General features: G+C 53.2%; 2 protein-coding genes across 5 annotated transcripts in view; one reads left to right on the top strand and one right to left on the bottom strand.

Moving 5' to 3' along the window:
- SPG11 (SPG11 vesicle trafficking associated, spatacsin) overlaps window positions 1–15,547 on the bottom strand; it is a 32,521-nt gene extending 16,974 nt beyond the window's left edge. Inside the window, exons 1-20 of one of the 3 annotated variants that reach the window (XM_085589074.1) lie at window positions 15,243–15,547; window positions 13,502–13,686; window positions 12,534–12,761; window positions 11,455–11,641; window positions 10,789–10,926; window positions 9,644–10,110; window positions 9,323–9,468; window positions 8,534–8,666; window positions 8,276–8,431; window positions 7,646–7,824; window positions 7,327–7,503; window positions 6,217–6,288; window positions 5,236–5,363; window positions 4,254–4,426; window positions 3,369–3,576; window positions 2,702–2,905; window positions 1,936–2,042; window positions 1,070–1,215; window positions 599–760; window positions 181–247 (exon numbers count right to left, since the gene is read on the bottom strand). In XM_085589074.1, the coding sequence (XP_085445200.1) occupies window positions 181–247; window positions 599–760; window positions 1,070–1,215; window positions 1,936–2,042; window positions 2,702–2,905; window positions 3,369–3,576; window positions 4,254–4,426; window positions 5,236–5,363; window positions 6,217–6,288; window positions 7,327–7,503; window positions 7,646–7,824; window positions 8,276–8,431; window positions 8,534–8,666; window positions 9,323–9,468; window positions 9,644–10,110; window positions 10,789–10,926; window positions 11,455–11,641; window positions 12,534–12,761; window positions 13,502–13,686; window positions 15,243–15,442 (3,463 nt within the window). In that variant the 5' untranslated portion in view covers window positions 15,443–15,547. The remainder of the gene's footprint in view (window positions 1–180; window positions 248–598; window positions 761–1,069; window positions 1,216–1,935; window positions 2,043–2,701; window positions 2,906–3,368; window positions 3,577–4,253; window positions 4,427–5,235; window positions 5,364–6,216; window positions 6,289–7,326; window positions 7,504–7,645; window positions 7,825–8,275; window positions 8,432–8,533; window positions 8,667–9,322; window positions 9,469–9,643; window positions 10,111–10,788; window positions 10,927–11,454; window positions 11,642–12,533; window positions 12,762–13,501; window positions 13,687–15,242) is intronic. The other 2 variants (XM_077785972.2, XM_085589076.1) reach the window with 2 other exon arrangements.
- A 2,158-nt stretch (window positions 15,548–17,705) lies between these two features.
- CIAO2A (cytosolic iron-sulfur assembly component 2A) lies at window positions 17,706–20,736 on the top strand. 2 transcript variants are annotated; one of them, XM_021543438.3, is made up of 5 exons: window positions 17,706–17,855; window positions 18,124–18,288; window positions 19,221–19,270; window positions 19,572–19,617; window positions 20,310–20,736. In XM_021543438.3, exons 1-5 carry the CDS (start codon window positions 17,738–17,740, stop codon window positions 20,405–20,407), a joined length of 477 nt encoding a protein of 158 aa, XP_021399113.1. In that variant the 5' UTR covers window positions 17,706–17,737; the 3' UTR covers window positions 20,408–20,736. The 2 variants fall into 2 exon arrangements, with proteins under 2 accessions (XP_021399113.1, XP_085445199.1); XM_085589073.1 differs by having other exon boundaries at window positions 20,266–20,736.
- Window positions 20,737–21,596: the final 860 nt, after the last annotated feature.

Genomic DNA, 21,596 nt, shown 5'->3' with positions numbered 1-21,596 from the left:
TCTGCCTGTGAAGAGCATTAAAGTGAAAATCTAGAATTCTAGTTCAAAACAGGATTTTAGTAAATTACACTATTTTTCTTGCTTTATGAGTAAATTTACCTGCTAAGTAATTCCCCTGGAAAGTAACTTATTTTAGGTGCTCAAGCTAGTAAAACATGTAAACCTTGGCAAGGGACATACCTGACGCAGCAAGAGTGTTTGTTGACTGCCAGCCAAATAATTTCCTGGGATCAAAGGGCATTAATGACTGAAAGATCAGAAACAAAATTAATTGAGGCAGCTTAAGAATTTCACGTCACTGTCCTGTAACTCTCAATTTCTAACTCCCTTACAGTTGCAAACATTTAAAAATTTAAATATTGCAATTTCTGCAGGGTTAAACACCTTGCCCACTGAACACTGTGAGAACATCCCTCTCTGACATGCCAGCACTGCAAACTCTCAGGGTGCAGACACCACTTGAAAAAGCAGCTCAGGATGAAGCTGTGAGCTTCAGCTCCACACCAAGGATCCCAAAAAACAACCCCTGGCCCCCACCCCCAGCCTTAGCTGCAAACAAACTCCTCTGCCCCCGTGCCCTGCCAAAAGCACTCTGTACCTGCAGAAGGTGGTAGAGAGAGATGTCAGGGGGCAGAATTCCATGAGCAGTGCAGGAGGGAAAGAGAGCAGCCTTGAGCTTGGGGTAAGGGCCCAAGGCCATTTTTAACAGCTGTGGATCAACTTTCTTCAGAGGTTTTTCTGCATCTTCGTTCTGAAGGACCTACATTGCAAGCAAGCAAAATTAATGAGGAGGAAACTGCACTCAATACCAACAAAACAATTTTGGGGTGTGCCGATCTACCCCATGGGAATTTGAGATGCAGAACACAGAAAGTATCATCTTTTTTCCTGTAAAATGCTTTTAAAGCGGTATCAGAGCCATCTTCCCCAGCACCTGGTGTTGCAGGGGACTGTGCTGTGGATAGAGACACTCTGCTCATCCCCCCATTTTTCTGTCACAGCCATGAGTGCAGCACAGGGGAGCAGCAGGACAGGGGATCAGGGGGGACCAGGGGGCATCAGGCAGTACCTGGTCGATGCCCCCAGGCCCATAGACTGTGGTGGCCAGGGCCAGCAGGGTCCTGCCCTCCAGCAGGATGCTGTTCACACCCCCCTGGCTGCTGGGAATCAGCATCTGAGCATTGGCCAGACTCGTCTGGAAAATCATCTTGGGATCTTCAAAGGGAAAAAAGTGACATTTAATTCCATGTAAAAGCAGCATTAAGCCATCAATCACGCATTACAGATGTCCTCTGACTGTGAAAAATGCTGAATTTTCTACTTTTTGCTGTCCATACTGGTTTCCCTCACTTTGTCTATAAACACAGAGAGGATGAGCTAAGGTTTACCAAGCTTTGCCCACACAGATGGACTGGGCTTGAGTCTCACACTTAGTTTAGCACTGGAGTGGGTCAATTCTTTATCCTACACTGACCATGCTTTCTAAAAAAAGCTTCACTTGGGATCAGTTTTGTCTTTTGTTGATATGTGACTGCAGAAGATGAAATGTTTAAAAGTGCAGTGAGTTGGGGGCACAAATTCTACTGGTTTTCAGTAAAGCAAACACACAATCCAAGGGCAGAGAAATCAAAATGCACCACAGGGACTAGAGGAAGGTTTAATTTTAATGGGATGTGTGTTTTCTTATGAATTCTCCTTCTCAACCTGTTGGGAATGTAACTGAACTGGAGGTGAGGATGATTACACACAGAGTGATTCTCACTTCTGTGCAGCCTCCAGATCTTTAAGCACAGTTCAAGCAGGAATTACAATCCAGATTTCAGAGATGAGGAAGTGATGGACAGGGGTTTTTTGCAGCAGAGCAGATGTTTAACCCAGCTGTGCCCAGCCCTGGGCTAGGGCAGGAGCACCAGCCCCCTCTGCAGTGATTCCTACCTCGGGGATTGCTGGCAACCCCCCGGCACTGCACCAGGAACTCAAACCAGGGATGTGCTTCCTGCAGCTCCTTGTTATCCAGGACAGGGCAGTTTGAAGGGGTCAAACTGCAATAAATGAGTAGCAGAGTGAAAATGCAGCATTGGTAACCACTGATGTAACACAGCATTAAAGATTGGAGCATCTCATGGGTGTTGAAGCCAAATACAAGTGGTTGGACAGAAAATCATGTACTGACTTTTTCTGGTCCACTTCTACATCTCTGGTGATTCCAGTGTTAGACTGGAGCTAGAGCCCAGAAATTTCAATTGCCAAGCATCCGTTAAGTGGGAAGTATTCATATAGCTCCAATAGCTAATACTGGTACCACCTTCAAACCCCAACTAACCCTAGATTAGGTGGAAACCAGCAATTTCCTTATCTGTGAACACATCAGGAGTCAACTCACACTTGCGCTCAAGAGAGTTTCTGAATTCTGTAAATTGAGTTTCTGAAGAGCAACTTGTCTTGGCTCATTTAGGATTGTATTGCTTACAGCATTATACTAATTACAGTTGTAATTGTTTCCTTTCATGACTCGCACATAAATTAAGACAGTCTGAATAAAGCTTCAAAATACAGCTTAAAATCTCACACTATCCCAGAGTTTCTGATAAATGACACTGCCAGGGCTGAGGAAAACTGTCCCCAACAAGTGTTCAAATTGTGTTTCCTTCTTTAAATCTGGGACCCCTCGTGGGGTTTGAGGGATGGGAAGCATTCCTACCTGTAATAGTCCAGGTAAGTGTACAGCAGGTACTGCAGGCTGTGCTGCAGGCAGTGCAGGACAAACTGAGCATGGAAGTCCAGGCCACTGGCAGTGCTGTATTTTGGAACAGGGTGAGGATTCTGCAGGACTCCCCCCAGGCACGACAACCTCTGGAGCAGCAGCTCAAAATCTTCCAGCTCAGAACGGACAAAAATTCCCTTTCTGTCCGAAAAAAAAGCACAGACACTGACCACACAGCTCTCTCTGACAAGTTCTGATGGGTGTTTCCAGCTCAGAATTAGAGCAGACCTTTCCCCCTCAGGGATTAATTCCCTACTGAGGCAAACACAGCGTGCCCAAATCCATCTGCCCGTGCCCCAACAACACTGTGGTTACTGCAGGCCACTGCCCAGAGCGAGCTGAGAGCACTGAAATGCTCAGCATTTCCTCCCTGGCACTAAGGTGGGCACAGCAGGAATACAGCCCCTGGGAAACAGCCAAAGGCTGAGGGAGGAGTGCTCCTGCACTCGTGACTCTTACTGTTTTTGGATAACCAAAATCACATTTACCAACGGATTCATGCTGTTTCCAAAAAGAGCAGTATAAAAATCAACATGCACCGAGGATTTTATGTCTGATTTTGGTTTCACACAGGAAGGAGAGCGTGAAGCCTTGGGGGCCCTACCTGGCCAGCTTGTTGAGGATGTCCTGTCTCATGTAGGGGCTGCACAGAGTGCTCCTGTCCACGATGTCAGGGCTCAGGGGGGGCCAGGCAGCCAGGTCTCGTGGAGCCTGGCTGGGCTCTGACTCCTCAATCCAGGAGCAAACACTCAGCCAGTCGTGCTGGGCTGTCAGGTGCATCCAGAGCACCTCAGGACTGCAGCTCTTGAGTTCTGCGTTTCAAAAAGGCAAACGGATGAAGCCTGCACACACAAACACTGCTGAGGGAAATACTGGTATTTTCTTACAGGGAATTGTGGATTGGTTTGGGCTGGGAGCTTAAAGAGCATCCAGTTCCTTGGGCAGGGACACCTCCCACTGTCCCAGGCTGCTCCAAGTCCATCCAGCATGGATTTGGGCACTGCCAGGGATCAGGGACAGCCACAGCTGCTCCGGGCACCTGTGCCAGGGCCTGCCCACCCTCCCTGGGAACAATTCCCAATTCCCAATATCCCACCAGCCCTGCCCCCTGGCAGTGGGAGCCATTCCCTGGCTCCTGTCCCTCCAGGTACCTGTATTTAATGAACACTTGCCAATAGGATGGTGAGATCAAGGGAATCGCTCCAGCTTTTGGAGCCTCACGTTGGCAGAGCTGGCAGCAGCTCCCCAGGGCAGGGGATGGGACAGGGGATGGGACAGGATGTGGCAGAGGGTGGCATTCACATGAGCCAAGTCCCTTCCAGCCACTTCCAAACCCCTCTCCACGGGAAGAGCCCAGCCCCAGGATGGAACAGGGTGGAGCCCACGGTCACCCAGCTGGAGTGACAAACACGGTGACCCCCGTGGCTGTGCCCACGCCACTCCCACAGAGCCCAGTGGCCAGCTGAGCCCCCGGGGGCACAGTACTTGCCTTGTCGTGCTCTCCGGGGCAGCAGAAGCAGCTCCTGCAGCAGCTGGTCCCAGCACAGAGCCCAGCTGAGGGTCAGGGTGAGCCGGGGGGCGGCGGGGCTGCCCCAGCCCAGCTGCGAGCCCAGCACCGCCCGGGGCCCCGAGAGATCCTGCTGCCTCCTCCAGCGGCTGCACCTGCAACGGGCAGGGCTCGGGGGGCTCAGGGGGCTCGGGGGGATCAGGGGGCTCGGGGGGATCAGGGGGCTCAGGGAGCTTGGGGGGCTCGAGGGGGGGGCTCAGGAGGGGATCAGGAGGGGCTTGGAGGGGATCAGGAGGGGCTTGGAGGGGATCAGGAGGGGACTCAGGGGGGACTCAAGGGGGGACTCACTCATGGGGGGGCTCAGGTAGGACTCAGGAGGCTTGGGGAAGCTCGGGGGGCTCAGGGGGACTTATCACAGCCCACAGCACCCGTGCCAGGCTCAGCACAGCTGCCAGTGCCAGTGCCACAGGCACTGACCTCAGCCCCAGGCTTCAGAAGTGAAGAGCTGCCTCGTTTTTCCAAAGCTGACACAACAAATCATGAGTATCATAGCGGCCTTACCGTTATTTAACTGTAAAATTGTTTTCCAGGTTATTTAGTTTGCTGCATTGCAGGCAGCAGAGATCAAAACCAGAGCGAACATCTGAACACGAATAATTGAGTAGTAATTCTAATATTATTATTAAAAGTGCTTTGTTTGAAGCAGAAGAGCTGTGTCACCCTCACAATAAGTTTGTCATGACTCACACAAGTTTGTCATGAGAGAACATGACAGTAACTGGTACAGTAATGAAAAAATTACCCAGTGCCCACACTGATTTCTGCAAATGAAGACCAGTGTGAAGTTAATGAAATTAAAGACTGTATTTGTTAGTACAGTAAATCTCACTGAATATAGAATCCAGCACATTTTAAACCCTATTAATGCTATTAATTGTTAATTAAAATAAATAACCCATATTACCTGGAAAGAGACAGAGTGTCTTCATTTTCCTGGAAGGATTCTGAGTACAAGCTTTCAACTTGATGCACAAAGTCAATAATTTTCTTCTCTTCTTCAGAAAAATAATTTTCTTCTTGTAAGACTTTCACCTTTAATTCAAATTAAAGCGTTACCTCCACCTGTTAAAACATTACCTCCAACGGCCCCCAGTTTTTATCTATCTTTAATATATTCCAGTTGTAAATGATCCTGCAATAACCAGCAGTAAACAATTCTGGAAGCAGAGGGCAATGCACTTAAATGACAAGAGGACTCCAGAGTATGAAAGAGCACCAGATCAGAGCCATAAATGCCACTGCAACAGCTCTGTCCTTCAGCTGCAGATGCAAAGGGACAGGGATGCTGCAGTAATGGAGGGTGCAGCCACCAGCCCTGGCTGCTCTGCTCTCAGGGCCAGTCCAGTCAGGGGTTTCTTGCTGAACTAAGCTTTCTTCTGACCCAGAGATGGGGCAACTGAGAGGTATTTAAAAACTTTTATTCCATTTTCAGTCTCATGTGAAGGGTGAGACAATGCAGGTGTTATAATTCACACCACCACAACCAGAAGCCAACTATTTCCTAATTACAAGACATTTTACCTGTTTCTTGGTCCATCAGCCTTAGCCACACCATGCTGTAAATGCCTTAAAGCCAATCATCTAAAATTACCCCTTCTAGGTCCTACTGCAATACATCTTTCATAGTTCTGTTTCTCTAAAGTATCCAGTCTTATTTGTAAGGCCATCCTTTGAAAGTTATTTCTAGTTCCATTTCTCTCTCAATGTCTGTCCTGTTCCACAACATTTCTAAGTCAGCATCTCTTATCTCAAAGTTTACATACAGATACACACTCCGTGAGCCTTCTATCAGACTCTGGAAGTTCTCTGTAGACCCACTTCCCCCAGTTTCCCTCGGCACACACAGGGCTCAGCCCTGCACCCGGGCAGCCTCTGCTGCACTCACCAGGAGCTCCCTGACGTGCCTGTCCTGCGTGTGGAGGCAGATCTTGTGCAGCTCCTGCTTCACGTCCAGGCCCTGGCACAGAGAGACGCTGGCTGTGAAGTGTGCCCACAGAGCAGACTGAAAAACTGCACACAGCCTGAACACTGCTGCCTTCCTGCCAGAGTGTGGGAACTCAAAATGTCCCTCAGACATTTTTAGAGGTTCCAGGCCTTGGTCGGAAGCATTTTAGAGCCTGGCAGGCAGCTGGAAACAGCTGTGATTTTGAGTTTGAGCCATGGAATGAGTTACCAACTTTGGAGGTGGAACAAGCAGTCACAAAGGGTTAGATGGGATAGTAAAAGTAGTTACAAAGCAGAGGGGAGATTTTTTTAGTATTGTACAGGGGGGTTTTAGCACCTGTACAGGGGGGTTGTTATTTTGTACATGGGGGTCAGAAGTTCTAAGATGGAGGAAAATGGGCTGAATCTGTCCTCCCTCCTTCTTCTTCCTTGCCTCCATGTTCTTGGTGATGTTGGCACTCACAGATTGGTTTAGAGTAGAAAAGCACTTTGTAATGTAGGTAGTAGGTATGGGGGGAAAACTATAAACATGTAATATGTAATATATCATATAAAAGATAGCAGCAGCCCTGGGTGGGGAGAGAAGAAGACAGCAGACAGAGAGGGTGTCAGGGTGTGTGTGTGCCTCTGCCCGGGCCACTGACCAAAGGGCTGCAGCCCGAGAGGAAAATCTTTTAGATAACTGGCAATAAACTGCCTTGAGACCGAACAGCAAAAGCCTGCAGAGTTTTTCTTTGGACGCACGGGCTGGAGGAGAGACTTTACCACCACACGAGACCCCAAACCAAACCCGGGGTTCTCACACCAGAGCACACAGCCCCGACACACAGACCCTGCACAGCTCCTGCGGGGATGTCCCCGGTGTCCCCAAACCCTGCCCCTGCTGCCCAGCTCAGCTCCTCACACAGCCACAGCAGGCTCCCCCAGACCAGCCCGTCACCCCCACTGAATCCCAGCTGCTCCCATGGAACCAACCCAGCCCAGGAGCCCCCGTGTGCCCGCCGTGCCCTGCAGGGTCCCGGAGCAGTGGGACACCCCCAGCAGCTCTCACCATGTTCCTCAGCAGCTCCGAGGCCTCCCTGGGGCTGCCCTTCAGCAGGCGGGCGTAGACCAGGCTCAGACCCGTCTGGATCAGCTCCTGCAGGCTCTCGGCAGGATGCTGCTGCCTCCGGAAGAACATCTGGGCCTCTGGGATTTTGTTGCTGAGGATGGCATCAGCAATGACTTCCTGAAGGGAGAAACAGGGAACAAACTGCCCTGGATCATCCCTAGGTTGATTTTCTTCCCCAGTACTTTAAGCTATCTCCACATAAGTGATCTCCTTATATAAACTTCAGCACAGTAATAAAAACTGGGTCATTCACTGTCACCTCTGGTGTCAGTTTTTCCCACTCTTTGCTCTCTTCTATCTCAGGCAGGTCTTCATCCAGCTCAGCTCCCGTGTGCTCTGGGGCCATCACTGGGTGAGGGTATTTCCTCAGGAATTTCCTCAGTTTAATGATGTAATCAGTTAAAATATCTGCAGCCTTCTGCAGGAACTCATCAGGTTCTGCCAAAAGCATCCAAGAGATCGGTTAAATGGGCATGAACAGACAGGATTTTAATGTTTAGCAGTGCTGAATTAATAAATGTGCTGATGAATAAACAGACACCCCTCAGAGGGAAGAGCACATCAGCTCTGTCCCCTGTGCAGGCAGTGACAGCCGAGCACTCCCAGCACCCTGTCAGGACACAGCCACAGCCCCACAGAGCTCCCTGCCCTCACTGAGGGGTTTTCCTGCCCAGGGACAGTAAAGGAGAACTGAAATGTTGTATTAATCACACCAATTATTAGTCAGGTAAGTCCAATCTAAAACACAGGGATGAACATCTTTCACTCACTTAATTCTAGTATTTTTATGTTAATCCCAGGCAAATTTAAGCGTCTAATTAAAAGAATTAGCAGTTCTTACTTAAATGATCAGAGATTACTCAGTATGACCCAGCAGGGGTGATCTTACCCTCTGTGTGCACAAAGATTTCCTCCAGCTGCTTGGTGAGGAAAGTCAGGGTGAGGTTCAGGAGCTGCTCAGAGAAGTGTTTGCTGTGAGGCTCCAGATCATTGTCCCGGATTGCTGAGCAGAGCAAGTTTAGAGCTGGCCTGAGCTCCTCCAAATCTGCAAAGGTCCCAGAAACAGTTCACACCTCTGCATCCTGCACTCAGCCACGGGGAGAGAGGGCTGCAAAAGCCTCTGAGCAGCTGCAGGTTCCTCACTTACTTCTCAGGTAGGACTGGGAGGCAGCACCCCCAGGCTGCTCAGGCCTAGGGCAGGCTGCAGACAGACTGAGAACACTTTCTTTGCTTTTCAAAAACAAGTCCACCGTGTCCAGCTGGCGATTCTCCAAACCTGCCTAGGTAAATGTGAAATGGAACAATCAAACCTGGATTTACACCCATACACTGCGCCCTTCCTGCTGGATTCTTCCTCCATTCCCAGTGACAGAGCACACACACAGAAAAGCAGGGGGGGTGGAAACTCTGTGTGCAGCTGGAGTGACAAGGGGACCTGCACAGAGCCTGCCAGGCCTCTCTGCCAGGCTCTGCTCCAGCCCTGCCCCGGATCTTCACTCACTAAATGTCATTGCAGCAACATGCAGCAAAACCTGAGAATCAGGACTCTCAACAACCCCACAGCAATTTTATAAGAACAGCACAATAAACACAGAAATCTAGTTCCAAACATTTCTTTTCACATTTAACATTTTGCAAGGGCAAAAATTGCTACAGAAACTGATGAAATTGCTTTTGGGCCCAATTAAGATGGAATTTTGAGCACTGCTTTGCTCTCTTTTATTAATGTGCATTCACTTTGCTGCTGTATTTCTTCCTTTGGGTTACTCATCTGCTTGGGGTTTTACTGTTTATTTAAGAACTAAACCACCTCTTTTTGCCCCTAGGTCTGAGGCACTTTTAATTGTGCCTAAACCCACACTGGCATTGCTAAACTGCATTCAATACTTGAAATAGAGAGTTTGCTATTTGCAAGACATGAGGCAGCCTTCCTCACCTCGAGGGCGTGGATGGGGATGGAGCACCTCTCCCAGCCATTGAGGTGACACACGGAATCCACCACCCCGGCGCTGCCAAACGTCAGCAGCCTGCTCAGGAACTCCTCCCGAGTCACCCCAAACAGCACCAGGGACAGACCACGCTCTGAAGGACACAACCAAGCCACCACTAAAGCCAGAGCAGCCACTTTTTGGGCAGCAGCGTTTCTACCCACCGCTGCTTCCAGAAGAGCCAGGCAAAGGTAGTTACCCAACAGCAGCCAGGTAAAACACCAAAAACCCCTGCAGCAGCTGTCTCAGGACAGCCTGTGAGCCCTCACCTGTCAGCAGCAGACACAGTGGCACCTCTGCACTGCACTCCACATAGACACTGCTCCTGCCAAAGTGGGAACACGTCACGTCCTGGGACTCAAAATCCCAGAGCGCCAGAGACAGCCCCGTGTCCTGTGCCTGCAGCACAAACACGGCCTTGGCTCCAGTCACCAGCTTGCACTCCAGTTTCACCATTTCCTGGCCTGCTCCCACGGGGATCTGTGCCCACTGCTGTGCTGCTGCCCCCGGGGCTGCAGCCTGCCTTTGGAGCGCTGGGGAAGCTGCCCGGGTGACAGCCCGGGGGACAAAGGCCACCATCCTCTCTGGATCCTCACAAACTTCAGGATCGTGATCTTCCAGATGGGTAAAAAACTGATACCAGGGCAAATTCAAGTCGGTCACCAAATCTGGAGAGCCTTGTGTTCTTCTTCTCCTCACTCTGTCCCACAGAGAGGAGAGGTGTGCCTTCCAGGACCTGCCGAGGGGACAGTCACCTATAACAGCTGGCATTACTCCGAGAACAAGGCAGCTAAAGCTTTCTCAGTTCAATAAAATGCACTTAGAGCTGATAAAATCCACCCAGCACACTGCATTTCAACCTTACCATGGCCTCTTTATTTGCATCTAAATACTCCCTGCAGCTAAGCTGAGTGACCACAGCTGGATCAGCTGACAACGTCCATGTTCAGCATTTTTAATGAAAAGTTTTCTTTTCCTCACAGAAAGTGCCAAGTAAAAAATAGTAGAACACAGAGATTTAGATAATTATATATAAATTATAGTTATAGATAGTTATATACAAATGCTCTATTATTTTTGATTGATAACAAAGTTATCAATTAAAAAACCGTAGACTGGAACTAACTCCAGAACTGAACCTTTCTCATCTATACATCAAGTTATAACTAACATGCTTTATTAGTATCAATACTCTGAGACTCAGAGGCAACCCCTAAGCAGCAATTCCTCTTTGGAAGCTGTCCAATGCCATACCTAAAGCTGTCCTGGTCCACCCCAAATTCAAAACATTTACAGCAGAATGGCTGATTTTACCTGTCACAGCTACAACTGAAAGAACAAATCAGCAGTTTATTGTCAGTGATCCAGAGGAGGCAAAGGCCAGCCTGTGGCAGCAGCTCCCTCCCTCCTGTACCTGTCTGTGCGGAAGGGCAGCGACAGCAGCTCCATGCTGTGCTCAGAACTGGCCAGGTCATCCTCGTCCAGCCCCTCTGCAGGCTTCACTGGAAGATTTTCAGGATCTCTCTTACAGAGCAAATGTTCAGGGAACTGTCTGTAAAGAAATAAATATGAAATTCCACCTTGCTCAGATGATTTAAGATGTTTTCTTCATGTTTAAGTCCTCCAGGAGCTCTGGGTGCAGTTTTCTCTCAGGGTAGCAGGTGAGCCATCAAAACCTGATGCTCCTTCCTTTGAGGTGGACACCACCTCTTAATTACCACCTGGCCCTAATTTATCAAGCTAAATCAGCACAGCTGTACCAGTACTGTTTGATAATTCCATACCCCACAGTACTTCTAAAAGGTGCTACCCTGGCACGGAGAGCACCTCATCTCCCTGGCAAAAACTGAAGGGCAAGGCAAGGTCTATCTGCTTGTTAATAGACAGATTTAAATGAAGAGGTGTTGCAGATAACAGTTTCCTTTGTGAAAGTGGCAGAGAATAAAGCAGAGCAAGAATGCAATCTTTACACAAAGAGGGAATTTCTGCTCTAGCACAGAAGTCAGAGTGAAAAGCTGCCAGCACCCTGGGAGTGCTGGCCCAAGCCTGGGCAGCCCAAAGCGTCCCCTGGGAGCTGTACCTGAAGTAGGTGTTGAGCTGCACAGCCAGGGCACGCTGGCAGCTGTCGGTCACCACGGCTGTGCTGAGGTCAGGGGACACTGCCAGGGCAGCCAGGGGGGACACGGGGGCTGGGCCCTGCCCCTGCCCAGCACCCAGGGCCACGCCGACCTTCCCCAGGGTGGCACCGTCAGAGCAGTCAAATATGTCTGCAAAGAGCATCAAGGAAAAGCCCAGGCCTGGAGTGAGCAGCACAGCAGTTACACGTTGCCCTGATTTTTAAAAGTGTTTTCTTTTATAGTTCTTTTGAAAGTTTTAAAGTTCTTTTAAAAGTTTGCTATGCCTTCTGATGTTTACATATTTCTACTGGAGTTCTCACACACTGTTGATGTAAATAATGATTGTTTTGCATTCTTCTGTGTGGGAGGAGAGAATTGATGGGCTGTTGGTTTGGCCAGTGTGGTTGGAGAGGTGGCAATTCCATCCTCCAATCCACTGTCACTTTTGGAATTCTATATATTGTGAGGTCAGAAATAAAATTGGCTCTTTTTCTCTTTTGAACTTACCAAGCTTGTGTGTACTCATTTTGTGTCCAATAGCGACAGTTACACACCAGGGGAAGGTGCTGAAATTTGGCTCCAGGAGGAGGGAAAGGCAGCCTTTAAAAAGCACATTAAAGCACATTTATTGTGCTTTCATGTGCCAGAGGAGATCAGCAGCAACAGGTTAAAGGCAGCAGCTGGTGGAGCTGCCAGGCCTGAGCCCCTGCTCATCCCAACACAAAGCTGCCTCCCAAGCTCCCTGTGTGCCTGCAGATCATTTCTGTTTTAATTAAGCCATGAGCTGGCAGCAGGAGCCAGCCTGTTACACACAGAGCCATGAATCAAACCCCTCAAGGAAAGCCATAAATGCAGACCTGCAGCGGGGTGCTGGGAAACCCTGTGCACACAACTTCCCTACAATAACCAGGATTTGGCTGCACAACCTTCCCTGCACGCACCACTGAAATGTCTGTAAAGAAATTTCTGCTCAGCCCTGGGAGCAGAGAAAAGCAACTTTGCTCTTCCAGATGATCTGTCCCAAACTCTCCTGCAAGGATACAAATCCAGCCAGCAGGGTCCAGCAGGAACAGGATCCCCCTGCAGAACTGGGAGTCTGTTATTCTCCCCACAGCTCCTGCAGGCACAGCCAGGGGGAAGCAGCCACACGTCTCTGGGGGCGAGTCCTCCCCAGGAAAGGTCAGGTGCACGAGGATAAACTGGCTGAGCAGAAGTTTGCACTTGTTTTTTCCAAATGACAGAATCTTCACAGAGAAAATTGAAGGCAGACCTATAAATGTAAAGATACTTAAATTTTGGATTACAGCCAGCTGGGGCTTTTGATTTGTAAAGGAATCCCAAGAAAATGACAGCTCAAATTCATTGCCCCAGTTACCATCCTAACAGAAGCTGGGATTGTGAGTTGGGGTGGCTGGTTTTCAATCTCACTTTCTGTACCACGGGCATTGACTCTAGAACAATTTCCCAAACTTTTTATGTGGCTTTTTCAGTGGACAATACTATGAAGAACATTAAAAAAAATCAGCACAAAATAGGATTTCAGTCAGCACTGAGAAGAAAAGCTATGAACTTCGGAAATAAAATATTTTAGGAAAATAAAATATTTTACAAACATGTAAAACACCAAAGGGTCATTTTAACTGCACACCCTGTTTCCTAATCATAAAATACAAGGTTAAATGTTTAATTAGTCTTTGCAAGGTTATTGATAAGCCCTGTCTCCCTTTTCTTCCCATCAGTCCCAATATTAAAGTCAAAACTTGAGACAGAAGGGTTGCATGTATATTACTAGAATTAATTTTTAACTTTGTATCACTCAAACATGACCCTACAAGAGTTTAATTCTAACAATGTCCCCTTTGACCACAGAAATGTCCCCATTATTTTTGAAGCCCATGAATGCTGCTGATCCATTGGAGCAGTGTGGGGGTAGCTGTAATTCCCTAGTGCTGCATCCCACCCGGAGCAGCAGAAGCAGACCTGCAGTATTTCACACACAGATTTACTCACTAATGCTTTTAGCTTCAAGGAGCTTTGTCAGCGTCTGTGCCTTGCAACTGTGCAGGGGATTCGGGTTGTGTTTTCCATCTTCTACACTGAATTCGTAGACAAACAGGTCATGGCTTTGAGCAAGAGCCAGGAGTTTTATCTTGTGGGATTGCAAACCATCCTCTTCGGAGCTGTCCCACACGAAGCTGAAGATGAAACGTTCAGGGAGGTTATTTATTCCCTCTCCCCATCTCCCACGCTGAGCACTCTGGGTGTGCACTGATGGGGGACAACACCTTCCCTCCAGCAGAAACCCCTGCCCTGGCCCTCCCAGCACTGAGCTGCTTCACCCCGGGCAGGACAGAGCCTGAGGAACCGCAGCTCCTCCTCCTCCTCCTCCTCTCCAGGACAAAGGCTTCCATCCTCTGCGTTTTCCCTTTGGGCACCCAGGACAGCAGGGATGCCCTGCTCCAGGAGAGCACCAGCCCTGCCAGCAAGGAGAGCAGAGCGTTCTCCATTTCCAGCCTCCTCCCTGCTTTTTGGGCCCAGAACCTCTCCAGGTGTGTCACACCTGCCGGGGAGGGGACAGAGAGCACCAGCTGAGCACGGGGAGGGCAAAGCAGAGAGCAGAGCCCTGGCACAGCTCTGAAACACTGCCCAGCCCGGAATGCCCCGGGCCAGGCTGGGCACTGGGGCTGGAGCAGCTGGGACATGGCAGCGTCCCTGCCACGGCTGGGTGGCACTGGGGGGTCCGAGGTCCCTCCGAAGCAGAAGCACCTGGGGTGAGTCTGAGCAGCGCTGCCGGACCCTGCAGCTGCTCACTCACACCTGGCGAGGTTTGGGCTCGGCACGGGAGCTGCCAGAGCAGAGGGCAGAGCCACCACGTGCCAAAGCCACCACGTGCCAAAGCCACCACGTGCCAAAGCCACCGTGTGACCGGCCAGTGCCACCCCGGGCTGGCCCCGGGCACAGCTCAGGGCTCTGCGGTGTGAAGCCAACATGCCAAGAGACAAACCTTCCTTGTTTGCTCTGGCATCTGCTGCCGTGAGCACCCCCAGCCGGACAGACAGACAGACAGGGCACAGCCGGACAGACAGACAGGAACCAGACAGACAGGACACAGCCGGACAGACAGACAGGAACCAGACAGACAGGGCAGAGCGGGACAGACAGACAGGACCCAGACAGACAGACAGACAGAGCACAGCCGGACAGACAGACAGGGCACAACTGGACAGACAGATAGAACCCAGCCGGACAGACAGACAGGGCACAACTGGATAGACAGACAGGGCACAGCCAGACAGACAGACAGGGCACAGCCGGCCAGACAGACAGGGCACAGCTGGACAGACAGACAGGAACCAGACAGACAGGGCACAGCCGGACAGACAGACAGGAACCAGACAGACAGGGCACAGCCGGACAGACAGACAGGGCACAGCCGGATGGACAGACAGGAACCAGACAGACAGGGCAGAGTGGGACAGACAGACAGGACCCAGACAGACAGACAGACAGAGCACAGCAGGACAGACAGATAGAACCCAGCCGGACAGACAGACAGGGCACAGCTGGATAGACAGACACGGCACAACTGGATAGACAGGGCACAGCTGGACAGACAGACAGGAGCCGGACAGACAGACAGGGCACAGCCGGACAGACAGACAGATGTGACGCAGCCGGACAGACAGACCTCCCCAGCCCCGCCCGGCTCCGGCACGCTCCCGCCGCGGGGCCCGGCCCGTGCCGCACTCACTCGGCCCAGGCTCCCGGCAGGACGCTGCCCGCGGCCCGCCCGGGCCCGCCGGGCCCCAGCGCCTCCAGGCGGATCCCGCCGCCGCGCAGCACGGTGCCCAGGGCGTGCCGGGCCCTGCTCAGCCGCGCCCGCAACGCCTCCCGCGCCTGCCCCGAGCCGGGCGCCAGCAGCACCCGCAGCTCGGCCCGGGCCGCCGCCATCCTCCGGGCCCCGCAGCCACCGGGCCGCGCTCAGCGCCGCCCGCCCCGCGCCGCCGCCACCGCGCCGGGCCGGCCCCGTTCCGGTCAGCCGGGCGCCGCCGGGCCGCGACTACAACTCCCAGCGCGCACCGCGGCGCCGCAAGGCGCGCCGGGAGCTGTAGTCCCCGCCGCACGCCGCTCCGGCGGGGCTTTCCTGAAGTGGGATGCTCTGCGTCTTTTCTCTGATCCCTGCTGCGGGTGGATCCCCGTGGCGTTTCTGCGTCCCCGCTCTGGGGCGGGGACTGTCCCGGGGCACCTCCGTGTCCCCCGGTTGTCTCGGGGTCTTCTCTGTGTCCGAGGGCTATCCCGGGGGTCCCTCCATGTCCCCGTGTCCCTCCATGTCCCTCCATGTCCCGGGGGTCCCTACGTGTCCCCTCTCCGTGTCCCTGTGTTCCTCCATGTCCCGGTGTCCATCCATGTCCCGGTGTCCCCCCAAGTCCCTCCGTGTCCCGGGATCTCTCCGTATCCCTCCGTGTCGCCCCGTGTCCCGGGGGTCTCTCCGTGTCCCCCCGTGTCCTGTCCCGGGGTCTCTCCGTGTCCCGGGGGTCTCTCCGTGTCCCCCCGTGTCCCGGGGATCTCTCCGTGTCCCCCCGTGTCCCGGGATCTCTCCGTGTCCCGGGGGTCTCTCCGTGTCCCCCCGTGTCCTGTCCCGGGGTCTCTCCGTGTCCCGGGGGTCTCTCCGTGTCCCCCCGTGTCCCGGGGATCTCTCCGTGTCCGCCCGTGTCCCGGGATCTCTCCGTGTCCCGGGGGTCTCTCCGTGTCCCCCCGTGTCCTGTCCCGGGGTCTCTCCGTATCCCGGGGGTCTCTCCGTGTCCCCCCGTGTCCCGGGGATCTCTCCGTGTCCCGGGATCTCTCCGTGTCCCGGGGGTCTCTCCGTGTCCCCCCGTGTCCTGTCCCGGGATCTCTCCGTGTCCCGGGGATCTCTCCGTGTCCGCCCGTGTCCCGGGATCTCTCCGTATCCCTCCGTGTCGCCCCGTGTCCCGGGGGTCTCTCCGTGTCCCCCCGTGTCCTGTCCCGGGGTCTCTCCGTGTCCCGGGGGTCTCTCCGTGTCCCCCCGTGTCCTGTCCCGGGATCTCTCCGTGTCCCGGGGGTCTCTTCGTGTCCCCCCGTGTCCTGTCCCGGGGTCTCTCCGTGTCCCGGGATCTCTCCGTGTCCTCCCGTGTCCCGGGGATCTCTCCGTGTCCCGGGGTCTCTCCGTGTCCCGGGATCTCTCCGGGTCTCTCCGTGTCCCGGGATCTCTCCGGGTCTCTCCGTGTCCTGTCCCGGGGATCTCTCCGTGTCCCGGGATCTCTCCGGGTCCCCCCGTGTCCCGGGGATCTCTCCGTGTCCCGGGATCTCTCCGGGTCTCTCCGTGTCCCGGGATCTCTCCGTGTCCCGGGGATCTCTCCGGGTCTCTCCGTGTCCCGGGATCTCTCCGTGTCCCCCCGTGTCCCGGGGTCTCTCCGTGTCCCGGGATCTCTCCGTGTCCGCCCGTGTCCCGGGATCTCTCCGTGTCCCGGGGTCTCTCCGTGTTCCGGGATCTCTCCGTGTCCCCCCGTGTCCCGGGATCTCTCCGGGTCCCCCCGTGTCCCGGGGATCTCTCCGTGTCCCGGGATCTCTCCGGGTCTCTCCGTGTCCCGGGATCTCTCCGTGTCCCGGGATCTCTCCGTGTCCCGGGATCTCTCCGGGTCTTTCCGTGTCCCGGGGTCTCTCCGTGTCCCGGGATCTCTCCGTGTCCCCCCGTGTCCCGGGATCTCTCCGTGTCCCGGGATCTCTCCGTGTCCCGGGATCTCTCCGGGTCTCTCCGTGTCCCGGGATCTCTCCGGGTCTCTCCGTGTCCTCCCTTTCCCGGGATCTCTCCGTGTCCCGGGGATCTCTCCGTGTCCCGGGATCTCTCCGTGTCCCGGGATCTCTCCGTGTCCCGGGGTCTCTCCGTGTCCGCCCGTGTCCCGGGGATCTCTCCGTGTCCCGGGATCTCTCCGGGTCTCTCCGTGTCCCCCCATGTCCCGGGGATCTCTCCGTGTCCCGGGATCTCTCCGTGTCCCGGGATCTCTCCGGGTCTCTCCGTGTCCCGGGGATCTCTCCGTGTCCCGGGATCTCTCCGGGTCTCTCCGTGTCCTTCCCCGTCGCGTCCCCACCCCGCCTAGTCCCCGCCCCATGTGGGCGTGGCCCCGTCTCTGCGCTCCCATTGGCCGGGCTCGGCCCCGCCCCGCCGCCCATTGGCTGGCGGCGGCCCCGCCCCGCCGGGCGGCGGCGGGCCGATGGCGGCGCGCGGCCATGGCGCTGGCGCTGCTGCGGCAGGCGCTGGGCCGGCTGTGGCGGAGCCCCGCCGCTAGCGCCCGCCATGCGCCCCCGAGCCGCGCCATGGAGCACGACAGGGCCATCGAGGTCTACGGTGACTGCCGCGGCGCGCGGGGGCCGCGGGGCGAGCCCCGGCCGCGGTCCCGGTTTGCCCTTGGCGGGCTGAGGGGGGAACACGCCGGGTCCTGAGGGGCTCGGGGCGGGGAGGGGGTCCCGAGGGGCCGGGCAGGGAGACACGGCCGTGCTTGGCTCCTTGGGCTGGCTCGGTGTGGCTTCCAGAGAGCAGCAACATCAGCGGTGTGGGGAACGGGGTGCTGCTGCAAATCCCTCTGTGAAATCCTCATTGTGCTCGCTTGTCTCAGACATAATCCGCACGATCCGCGACCCGGAGAAGCCCAACACTTTGGAAGAACTGGAAGTGGTGACAGAGAACTGCGTGGAAGTGCAGGAGATAGGGGAGGATGAATATCTGGTCATCATCAGGTTTACACCCACAGTACCTCATTGCTCCTTGGCCACTCTGATCGGTGAGATCCCCTTGACCAGGTCACAAACAAAGGGCACAGGGCTCATTTCAGCCTGGCTGGATGCTCATTGCTCCTTGGCCACTCTGATCGGTGAGATCCCTCTGACCAGGTCACAAACAAAGCACGGGGCTCATTTCAGCCTGGCTGGATGCTCATTGCCACTCTGATCAGTGAGATCCCCTTGACCAGGTCACAAACAAAGGGCACAGGGCTCATTTCAGCCTGGCTGGATGCTCATTGCCACTCTGATCAGTGAGATCTCTCTGACCAGGTCACAAACAAAGGGCACAGGGCTCATTTCAGCCTGGCTGGATGCTCATTGCCACTCTGATCAGTGAGATCCCTCTGACCAGGTCACAAACAAAGGGCACAGGGCTCATTTCAGCCTGGCTGGATGCTCATTGCCACTCTGATCAGTGAGATCTCTCTCACCAGGTCACAAACAAAGGGCACAGGGCTCATTTCAGCCTGGCTGGATGCCATCAGTCCCAGTGCACATTCAGCCTTGCCTGGCTGTGTTGGTTTGACCAGGAATTGCAGCTTGAGAACCCAACCACCAATGCAACCAAACCAAAAACCAGACCAAACCGAGCACAAAAAAACCCCAAATCCAGAGAAAGGGGGACACCCATGTGTTTGTGTCATGTTAGGGAATCTCTTCAAAGAGAACCTCTCAAAACTCTGCTGGGAAGTGTACAGAATTCCTTCTTTGCATTCTCCAAGTTACTCCATTAATGTTATTAATTGACAACTTGTCAGCTCTTAAATTTAAAAGAAAAAGACAATTTTCTGCTTGTCCCTTTTCGCTCTGTGGCTTGTGCTGCTCAGAGTACAAAAGGACATTGTCAGTTACTGTTAAACATGGATTCTGTGAAAATGCTCCTCAGACCTTGACTTTTACAGAAAATCTCTTTTGTGTTCTCTTTTAACAGGCCTTTGTTTAAGAATCAAACTTCAGAGATGTTTGCCTTTTAGACACAAGGTAAAGTGCCTCGTTTGAAGCCTGTTTTAAATTCCATGAATGAATGGCAGCCTCCCTAAATTAAACACAGACCTTTGGAGACTTGTTAAGAAACACGTTAATTACCTGAGGATCCCTGGAGCTGATTTTTGGGTTCTGTAGCTGCCACCTCCTCGCTCCCAGCTGGGCACTGCCAAGGGAGCTCTGGGCAGCATTCCCCTCCTGTGGCAGCACCCTGTGTGTGTGGGGGACAGGGTTTTCCTGCAAGGGGGAAGGTTTTGCACTGCTGTGGAGCCCCTAACGCTGCTGATCTCTCCTGCAGCTGGAAATCTACATTTCTGAGGGCACACATTCCACGGAGGAGGACAGTGAGTAGAGCCTGTGCATGCTGCTGCTTCAGCCCCTGTGCTCTGCCCTCTGCTGCCCTGCCTCCCAGAGATGAATCCCCTGCCCGAGCCTGAAGACCCAGTGGCATCCAGGTGTTCCCAGAGCTGGGGTGACTCTGTGCCCACCTCCTGGTTTGGTTTTGTAACAAAACCCCCCCGGCTCTGGCTGGCGTTGGTAACAAAAGTTGAGTAATGGACACGAGGAGCTGCCTCAGCTGTTGGTCCCACTGTCCTGAGCTCCCCACTCCAAAACTGGACGTTTCTCAGGCAGGTTTTGCAGCAAAGCTAGCAGGACCTGGATGTTCTGCCCAGCCAGAGCCAGGCCCTGCCTCAGCAGCAGCCGTGGAGTCCCAGCAGTGCCCTGGGCTTGAGCGTTCAGTGCCTGCCAAAAATGGGATATTGTGGTTAAAGAGCTGCAAACTGGACCTGGAGAACCTGGGCTGCTCATTTACCCTGAATTGCACTCTTGATTTTGGGACACGCCACTGGAACACCCTAAATCCTTTCCCTGAGCTAGAAAAGCGACGGGAATTCTTATTTGTCGTGACTGCGCTTGCATCTGCCTCGTTCCCCCTTTCCCAGTCCCCCCTCGAATGTCCTTTCCTGCTGAGCCCCTGGTGTCCCTGGCAGCTCCTGAGCCCTGTCCTGGCTCTCTGTCCCGGGCTCTTTTGCAGTCAACAAGCAGATCAACGACAAGGAGAGGGTGGCAGCAGCCATGGAGAACCCGAACCTGCGGGAGATCGTGGAGCAGTGCGTGACTGAGCCCGACTAGACCCCAGCCCTGCTGCAAGCTGAGGAAATAATAACAACCAAGGCCTTGGCGTTAATACTTGACTTGTTTTTATCTTCTGTGTGTTTTTTTTAAAGAGAAATTGTTTATAAGATAGATTTAAATTATGGGGAATCAGTCTCTAAAGAAAGCCCGGTGTATAGTGCTGGAGGTTTGTAATTTTTGGTGTCCAGAGGAATATTTTGTGATTCAAAGCAACATTTGCTTTGCCTTCTGAGAGACGTTGTGATACAAATTCAGTTTTGCAAGTTGAATTTCTACATTGTTTCAATCACTGCACTGTAAAAATAAGACAGATTCTTGTACTGAAATGCTGCTTCCTGCGTCCTGAATTTGATCTGTTTTTTTTTCTTAAGGATCAAGTTTAGAGTTATATTATAGAATTAATTTCATTCAGCTTCTTCGGTGTTGATAAACATTAAAGCTGAAATTAATTCAGAAAAAGAATTTGGAGCTGAGGGACTGGACTAGAACAAGGAGATTTTTACTGGAACACAATTCCTGCTAAATCCTCGAGCTCCTTTCCCTGTTAATGTCACACATTTCTGATTCTGGAGGCTTTGCTTTGTAACCACCCTGAGGGTGAAATTTCCCTGTGGACCAGAACTTGATCCTGCTTTTCCTTCCAACTTTCCTGCAGTGTGGGAGGTGACAGCATCCCCCAGCCCCTCCTGCTGCTGGCTGCCACTGTCCTGCTGCTTGTCACTGCTCCATGTCACTGCTCCCTCATTGACCTACCTGGAGCATCCAGAACATTCCAGCTGCCCCACCTTTCCCACTGGGGACATGGATTTCCCTTTCCCTGGGGCTTAGTCCCTTTCCCTGGGGCTCGGGCAGTTCCTCTGCTCCTCGCAGGGCAGCAGGAGGATCTGTCCAGGATCTGCTGCAGGTTTGGGGAGCTGCTCCTCCCTGGAGCACTCCCTGGTTGGTGGCTGCTTCCAGGGTGAGAGATCCTTGGGGCACAGTGCAAATATCTGTGGGGATTTCAGGGATTTATGGCCGTTTTAATAAACCTCTTAGAGCTTCCCTGAGGGCATGGAAGCATGGAGTGGGCTCAGCATCACAAACAGGGAATGTTCCCTTGGCACACCAGTGAACTGCTCCATGGCACTGCAAGGCCCCTCCCCTCAAGTGCCAAATCAGCTGAAAAAAATAAAGGGGGAGAGGAACA

The sequence above is a fragment of the Lonchura striata genome, chromosome 10 (assembly GCF_050655825.1).
Source record: "Lonchura striata isolate lonStrDom1 chromosome 10, ASM5065582v1, whole genome shotgun sequence".
Taxonomy (NCBI): Eukaryota; Metazoa; Chordata; class Aves; order Passeriformes; family Estrildidae; genus Lonchura; species Lonchura striata.
The sequence above is the reverse complement of the archived record's forward strand: the minus strand, read 5'-3'. Positions and strand labels throughout refer to the sequence as shown.